Genomic DNA, 14627 nt, shown 5'->3' on the forward strand with positions numbered 1-14627 from the left:
GTTTCACCACTCTTTCAGTAAAGAAATTTTTCCTCATGCCCAATCTAAACCTCCCCTGGCGCAACTTGAGGCCGTTTCCTCTTGTCCTATCACTAGTTACTTGGGAGAAGAGACCGACCCCCACCTTGCTACAACCTCCTTTCAGGGAGTTGTAGAGAGCGATGAGGTCTCCCTTGAGCCTCCTTTTCTCCAGGCTAAACAACCCCAGTGCCCTCAGCTGCTCCTCAGAAGACTTGTTCTCCAGACCCTTCACCAGCCTCGTTGCCCTTCTCTGGACACGCTCCAGCACCTCAACGTCCTTCTTGTAGTGAGGGGCCCAAAACTGAACACAGTATTCGAGGTGCGGCCTCACCAGTGCCGAGTACAGGGGCACGATCACTTCCCTACTCCTGCTGGCCACACTATTTCTGATACAGGCCAGGATGCCATTGGCCTTCTTGGCCGCCTGGGCACACTGCCGGCTCATGTTCAGCCAGCTGTCGACCAGCACCCCCAGGTCCTTTTCCGCCAGGCAGCTTTCCAGCCACTCTTCCCCAAGCCTGTAGCGCTGCATGGGGTTGTTGTGGCCGAAGTGCAGGACCCGGCACTTGTCCTTGTTGAACCTCATACAATTGGCCGGGGCCCATTGATCCAGCCTGTCCAGGTCCCTCTGCAGAGCCTTCCTACCCTCGAGCAGATCAACACTCCCACCCAATGTGGTGTCATCTGCAAACTTACTGAGGGAGCACTCGATCCCCTCATCCAGATCATCAATGAAGATACTGAACAAGACCGGCCCCAGTACTGAGCCCTGGGGAACACCGCTCGTGACCGGCCGCCAACTGGATGTAACTCCATTCACCACAACTCTCTGGGCCCGGCCGTCCAGCCGGTTTTTGACCCAGCGCAGAGTACACCTGTCTAAGCCGTGAGCCGCCAGCTTCTCTAGGAGAATGCTGTGGGAGACAGTGTCAAAGGCCTTGCTGAAGTCCAGGTAGACCACATCCACAGCCTTTCCCTCGTCCACTAGGTGGGTCACCTGGTCATAGAAGGAGATCAGGTTGGTCAAGCAGGACCTGCCTCTCATGAACCCGTGCGGGCTGGGCCTGATCCCCTGGTTGTCCCGCTCATGCCTTGTGAGCACCCTCAAGATGAACTGCTCCATAGTCTTCCCTGGCACCGAGGTCAGGCTGACAGGCCTGTAGTTCCCCGGATCCTCCTTCCGGCCCTTCTTGTAGATGGGCGTCACATTGGCAAGCCTCCAGTCGTCTGGGACCTCCCCCGTTAACCAGGACTGCTGATAAATGATGGAGAGTGGCTTGGCGAGCTCCTCCGCCAGCTCCCTCAGCACTCTCGGGTGTATCCCATCTGGCCCCATAGACTTGTGAGCATCCAGGTGGCGTAGCAGGTCATTAATATGAGGCCGTTAATATGAGGCCGTTAATTGAGGCCACGCTGCAGCTTCCCAGGACAGTGATTTCATAGCATATGGCTAAGGAAGCTTTGTTACATATGCTACCATGTGGTGTGAGGGCGGCTGACCTATTTGGGGTGTAAAGCCTGCTGAGGTCATGTTGGAGAGGTGTAGAGAGCATCTCTGGAGTGATGCTGCCTGCAGAATACAGCCCATGAAGGGAGGTATCATCTGAACTACTCCTGGGTTTCATCTTGGAGGAAACCAGCTATGTCCTCCCAAATGGAGCCACAGAAGAAACTTTGCCCTCAAGCAGTGTAGGCAGCCAGCAGACTAACACCAGAGCAGGGAACTGCAGCTGTGCTCTTCAAAACTAGGGAGCATCCTTAATAGAAAATACCAGCACCAGCCCCTTTTGTCTGTAGAAGAACTGTTTCTGGCCTCTTTGCTGATGAGAACATTGCATGGAGTGGCAGACGACGCTCACCAGTTCACAGGTTTACAGCTCCTGCAACGTACAGCAAGGCAATGCTCCCAGGGAGTGCATTAAACCATGGAAAACACCAAGGATCCTGGCATAGGCTGTACCTGTTTGCTGACACCAGGCCACTGCTCTCCAGCCTGAGGAATACTGTGCCAAGTTCAAGGTTATGGACTTTTATCTTTTGAGTGCTCCTTGGCCCCAGCCCAAGCCACCACAAAAATTGCCTATGGCTCCAGAGAAAGTGCCTCCCTGGGCACAGCAGAGTTTCGCTCAAAGGGGTGATATTCCCCAGCGCAGAAGTTCAAGGTCTCAGCAGCCTGTCTAAGCAATGCCGTTGGGGCAGCCCAGCTCAACACAGGAGATGTTAAGGATTGAGCTGAGAATGGGTCTGCTGCAGGAGGTACCACCATACGCAGCTCCTGCCTCTAAGACCAGAGATTCATGGAATCACGTTGGTCCCTTGGGAGACTCTAGGTCCAACCTCCTGCTCCGACAGGGCTGGTTGCTCAGAGGCTTGTCTGGTTGAGTTTTGACTATCTCCAAGGGCTGAGACCCTACTGCCACTCTGGGTCCCTGTTCCAGCATTTGACTGCCTTCTTGGTGAAAAAACTGTTTAATTTCTCACTAACTACACAAGATCTGTAAAATTTTTTGCAGGGGGAAAGGTGCGCGGTGAACTGATGTGGCTCACTGTACTCACCCAGCCAGTCAGTGGCGGGGAAGTGGGATGTCTTGAATCAAAATGAAGGTTGTTTTCTGCAGCGGGCCAGGAACCAAGTGTGGCCATGCCTCTGGGCCTGTTTTGGGGCTGGTGAAGGAGGATCTCATCGATGGCGCCCTGGGCTGTTCCCCTGTGCCTGGCAAAGTGGTGGGGACTGGCCCTGAGGGGACATAGCTCATGGGGGACACCACTAACGAGGGAGACGTGGCTGATGGGGCAGCACTGTTAATGGGGGAACATGGCTGATGATGGGGGGACGTGGGCTGACAGGGGGACATGGCTGACAGGGGGACACCACTAATGGAGGCGGCATGGCTGACAGGAGGAGATACCAGTGACAAAGGGGACAGGGCTGACAAGAAGGTCATGGCTGACAGGGGGAGACACCACTAATGGGGGTGACGGGTGTGACATGGCTGACAGGGGGACACCACTGAGAGGTGACATGGCTGACAGAGGTGACCTGGCTGACAGGGGCACACTACAGCCTGGGGGGACACGGCTGACGGGGGGGACATGGCGGGTGGGGAGGAAACATGGCTGACAGGGTGACATGGCTGACAGGGTGACATGGCTGACAGGACCACACGGCTGACAGGGACACACCGCCCGCCGCTCCGCAGCCGGGTGCTGGCGAGCCCCTGCCTGCCGGGGCCTCCTCCGGCCCCGGGGCGGCACGCCGGGCTCAGCGGGCCCCGCCGCAGCGGGCAGGCGGGCTCTGGCGCCCCGGGGCGGTGCTTCCCCCTCGCCGCCGTGAGGGCGGGCCGCCGCCTCCGCCGTCCCCGCCCCCGGCTCCGCGCCGCTTTGAAGCGCGCTCGGCGGCCGCCCGCCCGTCCAGAGTCGCCGGCGGCCCGCCATGGTGCTGCCTGAGGAGCAGGCCCGGCTGTACCGGCCGCGGCCCGAGCTGCTGCCGGCGGCGCACGTCCCCTCGCTGCCCCACTATGAGCGCCTCTACCAGCGCTCCGTGGAGGAGCCGCAGGGTGAGCGCCGCCGGCGGGAGCCCGCTACCCCCGGGGGAGGGCCGCGGCGGGGCCGAGGAGGCCGGCGGGGGAGCGGTTCCCGCGAGGCGCCGCCGGTTCCTCCGGGGGCTGCTCGCAGGGTGGGAGGGGAGCGGGGCTGGCGGTGCCGGGCGGGCAGGGGGGGGGCGGCTGGGCTGCGGGGGCGTTGGGGCCGCTGTGGCGCGGCGAGCCCCCCGCGCGTGGGGTGCAGGAGTGTGGGGGCTGCCCCTCTCGTTCCTTCAAGTGTTGTCTTCCTTCCCCGTGCCTGTTTTCTGGGTCACGAGCTCTGGCCGTTGCCTTTGCAGAATTTTGGGGTGACGTTGCTAAAGAGTTTTACTGGAAGAGTCAGCATGTGGGACCCTTTCTGAAATACAACTTTGATGTGTCGAAGGGGAAGATCTTCATTGAGTGGATGAAAGGGGCGACCACCAACATCTGCTACAACCTCCTGGACAGAAATGTCAACGAGAAGAAACTTGGGGACAAAATTGCTTTTTACTGGTAAATTTCTGTTTTTATTATGGTGTAAAACGTGTGTAAATATCATGCCAAAGTGTACAAATGGTGTTGATTTCTGCTGAGGTGAATTAAAACATGGTAAAACCTGGGAGGCTTTAATCTTACAGCAGGTGTTTGCTTTCCGTGCGTTTGAGAAGAGCTGTGCAATGGAGCTTCTCTGCCCATCCTGGGATGCACTGAAGTGGCCCAGCGCAGTGGTGAGGAGTTTTTGACTTCCAGCTCTACCTTTGCAGTTGTACGTGCTAAAAGCTAAGAGCAGTCAGATGGTATTGAGGCAGGTGCCGCAATTCCCTTGTGAAGTAGGTAGGTGTAGGTAGAGACATGGGATGAGGGACAGCTAACATACAACAGCAAAAAGCAAATTAACCCCGGATCTCCTGTTTTCATGTCTTGTGGGTCTGGCAAATTTCCACTCCTGTGGCAGAAAGGCTCTTCTAAAACCTGAGGTTATATATTGATTCCTTGTACTTGAACATGGATAATGCCATGGCACTCTCAAAGGCTGGCTTCTCTATGCAGTCTTTGGGAAGAAAAGTTAACTTCTAGCCCTATCTGAAGTATGTTTGTGGTTTTTTTACCAGAGTAGTTACTAGTGTTAAAAGCCATGTGAAACTTGAAGTTTTCATGTTGATGCAAAACGGGTTTCACCAGTGATGTCCGAGATCCAGAACTAATGCTCCCCTGCAGAACTAGCTCAGCTGGCACCACAGCTGTGTCCCCAAACTGAGAACAGTGCTTTGCCCACCTGTGTGTTTTGCTGTTTCCCTTGAACTAGCATGCATTTATGTTGCATGGGTATGACTGTATGTGGCAGTACAGAAGCAAAATTAAATGTACCGCTTGTTAGGATGCAATAAGTTGTTGGGTGATGGTGACTCCCTTCAGTGGAGCAGCTGGAGAAACCTTACTGTCATTGCAATAAAAATACCAGATGCTCTAACGATTAACAACTGTGCTGCTCTGAGTGATTTTGTGCAGCTGAAGAGTCCCCCCCCATGTGTGGCTGGCGTAAAGGTGACTAGGGGCTACCCTGCTACAGGAAGGAACATGTTTACACCAGTGTAGTTCTGGCTGTGACTGTAAAATTGGGCTTGTACTGGAGTTTCTATCTACTGCTTCAGTAAAAGAATTACACTTACTGCATAGCAAATAATTGTATTGGTGAGACACAGGTGAAATGGTGGAAAGTATTTACTTCCCTGCTAGTTAAGTACATTCTCTAACTCACTCAGATGTAAAATGACTGCAGCTTCTGAATGAAAACTCCTTTGTAAACCCATTCAGGTAAAGGTGTGCTAGCAAACAAAGCCATTTGGCAGGCCAGGGCTGGCAGCTGTGCTGGGATTAATGGACGGAGTGGGTACATTGTTATTCTTGCATGTAAATCTTTGGGTGACAGTTAGGCAGCAGCCTACAGCTTAAATTTGGTCTTGATGAAGATTTTTCTTGTTAGTTATTCTGGCAGCCTTTGTGGGTGTATTTGTGATGCTGAGCAAAACTTGCAGTGGATATTAAAATGGTGGGTGTCTGTCAGTCGTGGTGTTCACAGTGCTGAAAAATAAGGTGTCTCTTCCTCCTTAGCAGACAGTCTTCCCTGACTATTTTGGGATAAACTCTCCTGGCGTGGTTCTGTCACAGGTGACCTGGCACTGGGGTGTCTGGAGCTGTCAGCTGGGAATGTTGGTGGGAGGGACGGAAGAGGCATGCTGAACACGTGTGCGGTACTGATACGCGAGCTTGTGGCACTGAGGTCTTGAGGAAGCAGAGCTAAGGGTTCCGACTTGTTAAATTATTCTTCTAGGAGCATGCACATGCCCCTCTGGACACGTGCTTTTCTTCAATAACAAAATGTTAATTGTTGTCTTCTTGTCCTTTCACATTTGAACAAGCCTGCCTTCCTAAAACACTTGAGACTTGTCACACTGTGAAAGGTCAAAAAGGAAATGAAAGCCTCCGAAAGCCAAAGGGGATTCCTAGGAAAAACTTGGATATTTTAAATGGCCAGTTGCTTGCTTCTAAGAATGTCTGTTTTGCTAGATAGCAAAAGGTGCTGAGATTATACCAAGGTGTCAGTGACTGTGTGGCTCTGAGAGCTTTGAAAAGATACAGGATCGCAGTCTTTGCTTTCAGAGAGGAGAAATTAGGGAAAAAGTGAATAATGTCTCCAGGCATTACTGAGTGTCTCTGAGAAGAGATGGGTCCTGACAAAACTCGGAGCTGCTGTGCACTGCTGGCTGTGGCTGTCTGGAGTTTTGCATGGACTGGAAGGAACTGAAGCAGCTCATCTGGATCTGTTACGGCCAAGCTGCTCTGGAGGTTCCTGCATCACTGCTGGTCCAGGACTGCCCAAATCTGCTCCGCTCAGAGGGTCTAATCCCAAGCCACGTGGGATTACTCTTTCAGCACAAAGGGCAGTACATGGGATTGCTTCATACTGCAGAACTTGTACATAGGTGATGTTTACTGTTGCAGTATCATCCTCTTGGTGCTGTTAGGACTATGTAGTTCAAAACGACCATCCTGAGTCGGTAGGAAACACTTGCGTTTTCCCCGTTGCCTGTTTCACTATGGTATCTCTTGCTGCTTGTGGATGTTACAAGTATCTCTGCCCCTGCTGCTTTTGATTCCTCTCTCTGTTTGGTATTGCTGATGTGGCCTAAAAAGGAACAGAAGCTCCAGGAAATGTTTCTGATAAAGTGCTGCTTTCAAAAGTGGAATCTCTTTCATAATTGCTTGGAAAGGCTGAAGTCAATAATGCTGTGCTTACTGTGCAGGTAGATACCTACGCTGGCTTTTGCACGCCTTGCAGGCAAAATGCACTGGACAAACTAGCTGGAACTCTGAGGGCACTTGCAGGGGATTTCAAGCAGTGCTGAGGACTTCATCTGTGGTGGGTAGCGTTAATTAGAGCAGGAGCACAGTATGCCTTCACCGTGCTGTAGGCATACCTGTGTCGCATGGGCAAACCCTTAGTTCTATGCTGAAATGCTTGTTGATAATCTCATAAACATCAGTGTGGGCAGCTTGTGGAGGTAAAAATATAACCAGGTGGGAATTAAAAAAGTAAAACACTTATTGCAAAACTCTCTCTAATTAGACCCCAGGATGTGAAAGTACTTGGATGAAGCCTCTTCTCTATGTAACCTGTGCATAGCTGAAGCACTAAGTTCTTGCCTTTGTTTCTCAATCCAGTCAGCCCAGCTGCAGTGCTGGTGGTGCCTGGTGGGACCAGGGGACAGGGGCAGGAGGTAGAACTTGGCACGCTATTTTTAGCCTCCCTGTAGCCTAGGTGCATGGGCTTAGCAGGGTGCTGCTGGCTTCTGCCATCTTTGGAAGAGCATATCAATTTTTTGCTTTCTTATGCTTGCATATGAAATAACACATCTAGAAAGGAGGAACAAAGACAGTAAAGACTGCCAGAGCTTACTGGAGCTTCGTTTAAACAAAAGAATAACTGCCTATTGCTTCCATTCTGGGCCTAGAACAAACATGACATGCAATGATAAAATAGAGAAGGTGTGGTTTTTTTAGTGTACTAAAGGATTTAGGGGGTGTAGCTGTGATATTTCTTCCACTAAATCTTTCTGTAAGGAAAAAAACAACTATAGAGCGTGTTTTTAAAAAAAAAAAAAAGCAGAACAGTACTCGGGAGCACTTCTGGAGGTTTTTATTAGAAAGCTGGAAATACTTTTTGGACAGCAGCCTTCCAGGGAGGATACAGATTGTCACACACTGGTTTGGTCTAAATGTGCTGCTGGGGCCAAATGGGACAAGACCACAGCTGCTGGTTCCTGGGGCCCCTGCGGGCTGCCAGTGCACCTCGATCTGGTGGCTGTCCCTCACCATGGAGTGCTTCATTCTGGGATGTGCGGTCCCAGAGTCGAGAATGAAGCCAGATGAAGCTGTGTTTCAGTTGTATTTCTGCTGTAAAGGTCTGGACCTCTTCTGTTTGCAGAAATAGTCTTGCCTTAAACTGCTGAGAGCAAAGTGCTTGGTCTGCATAATCCAGATCAGCACCGTGTTTTGTTTTTCTCTTTAGACACCTTTGCAGGTATCAGTTGTCCATTACTGTCATATGCACAGATGCTGTGACTGAGGATGCTGGCTGTTAACATCAAGACTTTCAGAAGTGCTTAATTGTAGTCAGCTTCTACACGATGCACGCAGCTCTGCTACTCCCGCTGGCTTCAGGACTTTGGAGTGTCCTGCGCCAAACTGACTCTTCATTTCTTTGGTAACTTCCTGGATGACTTGTCATACTTCCAGTGATGCAGCCTCTTTCAACACTATTCTGGTAGTGAAAGCACATCCCTAAATAACACAGGTTGTTTAAAGAACAAAAATTCACCACTGGGAAGGTTGCATTTACTGATACATGTTTGCAGGCATATGTCTGTGGGCTGCTGAGAGCAGTCAAAGCTATGTTGCAGGTGCTACCGAAGAGCCGTACCCAATGCTGCTGTTCCCCTGTTACTACTGTGGAGGGATTGCTTCCGTAGGGGAATCTGAGTAGGCTCTGCAGCAGTGAGAAGCGTTACGGAAAAGTTACCATGTGTTTGGTTTATGCTCACAGCCCTACCAGGCTCAGCACAGCTCCTTTCCCTGATGGGGATTTTCTGTGGGAAAGGGGGTGGCCCCACTCAGCCCTGAAAATGAGAGGCTTTCTGGGGTGCATCCTCAGCAATCCATATTACATCCCCATTGCGTGTGCTGAGAGTGGAGTGATAGATTGGTGGTCTTGGCAGATATTAATTATGTTGGAAGCATTGTTGGACAGTACAATGCTCTGCTTCTGGAAATCAGGCAGATTAGGTGCACCTAAAGTAGGTAATAAAATATGTTGAATGTACTTGCATTTTATTAAGCTATAGATCTTGTACCATCCTTCAAGGACAATGATAGTTGTAGCTTCCCATCACAGAAAGTGTAGCTGTCTTCTGGTGGGTTTTGTGAAATCTTGCAGCCTGGGAGGGGGTTCACAAAACTGGCTGCATCTGCCTGAATATTTTATAGCAGTGTTTCTCGTACCTCCAAATGAGAACATCTCTGCTTTGTGGGACCCTCTCTGACTCTGAGCTGCGTGGGAGGTGCAAGAGTGGGAATGGTGGGAGCATCAATAGAAACCTGGTATTAAGGAGTAGAGGGAGTAGCTGTTGTGTATCAGACACATCCAGGTCATGTGCTTTCCTGATTTCTTTGGTGGAATTCTTCCTCTCCCAGTTCTGGGACAGTCACCAACCAGTATGGCTAGTGCTGTGGCAGTAGTGCAAACAGCCGCCGCGTTCATAAGTGCAAACTGGGACAGGAGGGACTTGCAGCTTGTCCCCAGGTGTAGCTCCCTGGCTTTCCTCTATTGGTAGATGCAGTCTCCATCTTCAGCTGTGGGCTCTTTAGAGCAAGGCCATGCTGGACTTAAAATTAACTGATTTCATGTAATCACTCTGTCCTACTGTGGGTTTGGTTGTAGATGAGATACGAAAACTGTGCTGCCCCAGGGCAGCATGGTGATGCCTGCTTAAGGGTTTGGAGGTTCTTGGTTTGGCCTGAGGGACTGGAAAACACAGGGATCATGGTCTGAAGCTTGTTTCCAAAGGCTATATGTGTGTGTGCTGGGACCTGGCATCTGCCAGTTTTCTCCTGTCATATCTCCCAAGTGTTTCTGTTAATGGCTTGCACTTGTGTGCTGCATCCTATGTCCTCTTTATTACTAGTGAAATCTCAGAGATAGTTACCAGGTGAGCGATTGTGCCAAAGGGATGAACTAGATACGCGAGAGCAGCAAAATACCTTCTTCAGACAGGTAGTGTTCTGTGGGCTTCCAGTGTGTGGGGTGTGCTTTCCCGGATGCTGTGAATCAGGGTTTTGAGTGTCACATTACTTAGACAGCTGGCAGGCACGGAGTCACTTGAAATTGTTTTTCCCTTCTGAGGGCTGACTTGGAAGCAGAGCTTGACTCATCCCTGTCAGGTATGCGTGCTGGTTTGCAGGGAGATGCTGGGAAGGATGGTTGGTTTGATGTTTCGGAGATCTCAAGCCCTGTTCTTGCTCTGCGGAGCCTTTTCTGTCATAGCATGCAGAGCAGGAGCAGGGAGCAGCAAGTGCTCTCAGCCTCACACTTTTCTACTCTGCAGCGCAACGCAGGAAGGGGACAGTTATTAAAGGTTGGTGACTACTTGATTACACAGTGCCTGTGGTTTTGCCCATTCAGAAGCACCCCTGGACTTGTGCCTCCATGGGAGGGCGTTCAGCATTATTGAAGATTTTCACTGGAAGTAGCTTTTACTGAGCTCAAATAATGTGTAATCCTGCTCCTGTAGGCCGAACGGGACTTTCCTCCTCTGTTAAGTCAAGTCTGTAAAGAAAGAAGGCACTCGAGCAGCACTTGGGTGGTTGCTCTGTGGCTGAGCAGTAAGGAAAGGGGTTGTCTAAGCTCTCCTGCTTGGGAACACACGCTGGCAGCACCCTTGAATCAGGGGAGCAGCTTTCATTTGGGTTGTGTCGGAGCTGTTTGCTCCCAGCCTTTTGCTCTGAAACCCTTGGTAGCTGCTACTGGCAGGGATACAGCTTTTGTTTATATAAATACAAGGGAATATCCATGAAATATTTGACCAGATAAACAAGTTGGAGGTCAGTAAGTGCCCAGGATTAAATGGCATGTGCCCCAGAGGACTGCAGGAACTTGAATGTGAAATTGCAGAGCTGCTGGCCAGGGTATGCTGTGTGTTATTGCAAAGGACTGCCGTGCCAAGGACTGGGAAGTTGCAAGCCCCGCTATATCTAGAGAGGGCCATAGAGGGGGTCCTGGGAACCGGTAAATCCAACTTGCATCCCTGGTGGTACAGTGGAATGGGGTCACTGTGAGCATGGACCAGTGCAGTCTGCTGGGAAAGATGATGGAGCTGCTGTAAAGTGAAGTTCTGCTGGCAGACCTGCTGAAGTGCAAGGTGGGTGGCACTGAGCACATGGATACGGCTATTTTCAGACTGCCTTAGTGAGGTTTCCCACAAAGGGTTGTTCAAGAAATTAATTTAACCGTGATGGGAGAAAGGTCTTTCTATGGAGCTGGTTTAGCCTTTCCCTTTGCTTCCTCGCTTTTAATGGTCACTTTTCAGGACCAGCAGCGGGTCCCCCAGGGATCAGTGTTGAAACTGCACTGCTGATGGTGGCCGGGCTCATGTGCCCTCCATAAACAGTATCTCCTGCTGCTGCTCCTGGAGACAAAACACCGGACCCTGGTTCTGACCCAGCATGGTATTTTGTTTTAGTCTAAGAGGGTCTTGGCTGAGCTGCTGCGAACATCCCAGTGCTGAAGTGCAATACTGCCGTGTAAATGAGACCTGTGGCTCCATGTTCTTATTCGGTATTTTTCCCTCATGCTGTTCATTGCTCTGACAGAGGGTCTGGTTCTGTTGATCCAGCACAAAGGATTTAATAATTTTTCATTAATTGCTTCTTGCACCCCTGTCTTAAAATGTTGGCTTATACCCCATCCAAAGCCACCTTTCTGCATGGTTCTGGGTGTGTGGTTGCACAGTAACTAGCTGGGTGAGTAGAGGTGGGGGGTGCGCAGACAATAGCTCCTAGATTTTCTCACGTCTATGAAACTTGTATCTTGTAATGCTGGCACATATTACAGGCACCTTGATATGTTTTATGAATAGTTTGCTTACTGTTGGGAGGGGCACCATGGTTATGCAATGATGGCATATTGTGAGTATTGGCAGGAGAGGTGAAACTTGGGGTGGATAAATAGAGTTCATGGGCAGAGGATGGTGAACTCCTGTACAGATTCAGGACATGGAAGATCAGAGCCTTCGGTGTGCTCATTGGACTAGAAAACCTGATTATTTTATTTTAGCTGTGTGAATGGCTTGTGTGTTCTTCCTTGGCATCCTAATGTGAATGGAGCAGAAGTGGACAAGGACTTTGGCTCGATGTGGATGAGACTTGCTCCGAGTAGTGGCATTTACAGGGGACAAAGTGATCAGGCTTTGCCAAAAGGGGTGTGAGTGGGTTCTTGTTCCAAGCACGGCATTTTTCTCATGGGTAGTTGCATTTGTTGTGCCTGGTGGGCTTTCTGTGCCCAGAACTGTTAGGCTGTAGTATTGATTGCCAATGCTTTGACGAGACCTCTTGACTCCCACCAGCGCAATGAGCTTGCCATTTCCTCCTGTGCCCAGCCCTGCGTCAGAGTTGTTGTGCATGGCTGGAGCAGAGTTTCAGTTCTCTGTTTACATTTCTGTGCATCATGTGTTGTAAATGTCGAAATGTGGTGTGATACGAAATCGTGAGCCATGGCAGTTCTCTGTAAATTCAAAGCCCATCATTTCGCAGATGTCACCTCCCTTCTTTAGGGGAATCCCTCAAGGAAATCAATGGTCTTCCTGGTTACTTTTTCACATCTGCGTACCTGATAGTGAAGCATGTTTTGCATTCCTGTTGCCGCTGACCATCTTCTAAGACATGTTCCTTGAATTGAACGAGATGACAGTCCAGCAGGTGATATCACCTGTAGAGGTTTCTGAGGCATGAAGTTGAAATGTCCACCAAAATCTGATTAAAAGTTTAATTTCCTATCGTGGCCTCGATGGATATTGTTTGAGCCTCTGTTGAAATCAGCTTTCAGTGTTTCTAGAAGGTCTTGAAAATTTGGCAGTACGCTCCATCCAGAGATGCAGTATTTCCCAAAATGGGGCATTTCCCAGCTGCAGGTGGCTTATTGACTGTTTTACTTATAGAAGCTTCGTCCAGGATATGTTTCATAGCCCGACTGCAAATTGTTTAAACAAAGAATAGCTGTGTTGTGCTGGAAGTAAGCTCTCCTCTCATTGGACTGGTAAAAATAGTCCATGCTCCTGTGAAAAATATTACTTATGGTAATATCTAAAACATCTAAAATGTTTCCTCTGGTGTCAAACTTGCATTCTTCTGCAGCGTTCTGTGGATTTGGCTTGCAGGGGTAGAAGTGCTGGCTGAGGTCAGCCAAACTCAGTGACCTACTGCTTAAGTCTTGCATATGAGCTCTGCTTGCAACACCATGTAATCATTTTGTTTAAAAAAACCTTGAAAATTTCTTTGTTTAAAAATCTTAAACTTTCCTCTAAATAAAATAGGTAAAAAGCTATCATTTTTCATTGGCTGTTCTCCTGTGTTGTAAAATACCTAAGAAAGTAGGAACATAATTAGAATTAATGCGTATCCTCTTGACTTGATGGTTACTCAATATCAAGCGAGTAGGAAAAACATGAAGCCACAGAGGAGCAGAAATTCCCCTTGCCACTGAGCAGATACCCGTCGGCGCAGAATGGCTGCTGACACCATCACCGGGGTATTTACATGTGGTCTGTATTACTTGTAAACTGCCTTATTTTGTCAAATGTGGCAAAATAATAGTAGATTTCCCTTGAAGAGGGGCTTGCTGACTGCTGTTGACCCTGTCGTCTTTAAAACTGTTACCCTTGAGTGTTCTGGCTCTCAGGTGTGAATGCAGGCTGTTCAAACCCCACCACATTGACTTTACTCACTTGCTTGTGTTGGCTGATGAACTAGCCGCAGTGTAAGCTGGGAGGTGTCGGTTCCTTTAGAGATGTCTGAGCATCTCACTGTCTAGAGAAAGGGGCTTGAAGTAGATTTTAGGGTGTAGCCTGGCAGGTGAGTGGGAAAATTGGAGGGAATTCTAGCGGGTCAATAAACAAACAAGTGATTTTGGAGCAGTGTCCACCTCCAGCTGGGCTCTGTGCTGTAGGCGTCGCTCAGGGTACGATGAAGTGAACAGTGGTTGGACTGCACAAGATAAATATTATTTCTTTAGATGCCTCTGGTACTTGTTCAGGTTCTAAAAGGCTGCAAATAGAAAGCATAGCTGAGAATGTATTTAATGAGAAGGAAGGGCAGAAAGATTGATGTGTTTTTTCCTATGGGACACTAACAACCATACAGGGTGTTCGGTGTTTTCTTTGTAGGCTGCATTTCCGTATGGCTATTTTTAAAGGTGGTTAGAAGACCAATTCCCTGATCATAAAGCAGATGGTGGCCCAGTGTCTCTTTAGAAATATGCTCCATTTTAGCTGTTTTGTAAAATACAGGCACAGTAATGCCTGCATTTGAGTCAGTTGGGCTGGAGAGGATGGGCATTGGGGGCTGGACACAGTGCATGGAGCTCTGCAGAGCACAGCGCTGTTTGCCAGCCTGGTTTGGGTTTCTTTACAGCAATAGGAACCCATTCATCCTAGGTACGTGGTCAACTTTAGTTGAGATGGTTTGGCTCAGAGATGGATTTGACAGTGGAGCTTTGTTCAGCCCTGCCTATGTGTGTGGGGGGGGCACTGGAGGTGAAAATCATAGGGTGGTTTTAATGCAGGTCTCAGAGTTAACTATGGTTTTAGAAGGTGATGCTGTTAAATTGATAAGATTTTTCTTTTCTCTGGGATTTCTGTTGCCAGGTTTACTCAACAGTGTTCTCTCAGTGCTGCCAAATATTTCTGAACATCATTACACAACTTCTATCTTGAT

General features: G+C 49.5%; 1 protein-coding gene across 3 annotated transcripts in view; it reads left to right on the forward strand.

Annotated features, from left to right (window-relative positions):
* The first annotated feature begins 3435 nt into the window (after window positions 1–3435).
* The window catches only part of ACSS2 (acyl-CoA synthetase short chain family member 2), a 33729-nt gene continuing 22537 nt past the window's right edge, over window positions 3436–14627 (forward strand). The window contains exons 1-2 of one of the 3 annotated variants that reach the window (XM_076352316.1): window positions 3436–3578; window positions 3902–4097. In XM_076352316.1, the coding sequence (XP_076208431.1) occupies window positions 3455–3578; window positions 3902–4097 (320 nt within the window). In that variant the 5' untranslated portion in view covers window positions 3436–3454. The remainder of the gene's footprint in view (window positions 3579–3901; window positions 4098–14627) is intronic. The other 2 variants (XM_076352317.1, XM_076352318.1) reach the window with 2 other exon arrangements.

This window comes from Aptenodytes patagonicus, chromosome 14 (genome assembly GCF_965638725.1).
Source record: "Aptenodytes patagonicus chromosome 14, bAptPat1.pri.cur, whole genome shotgun sequence".
Taxonomy (NCBI): Eukaryota; Metazoa; Chordata; class Aves; order Sphenisciformes; family Spheniscidae; genus Aptenodytes; species Aptenodytes patagonicus.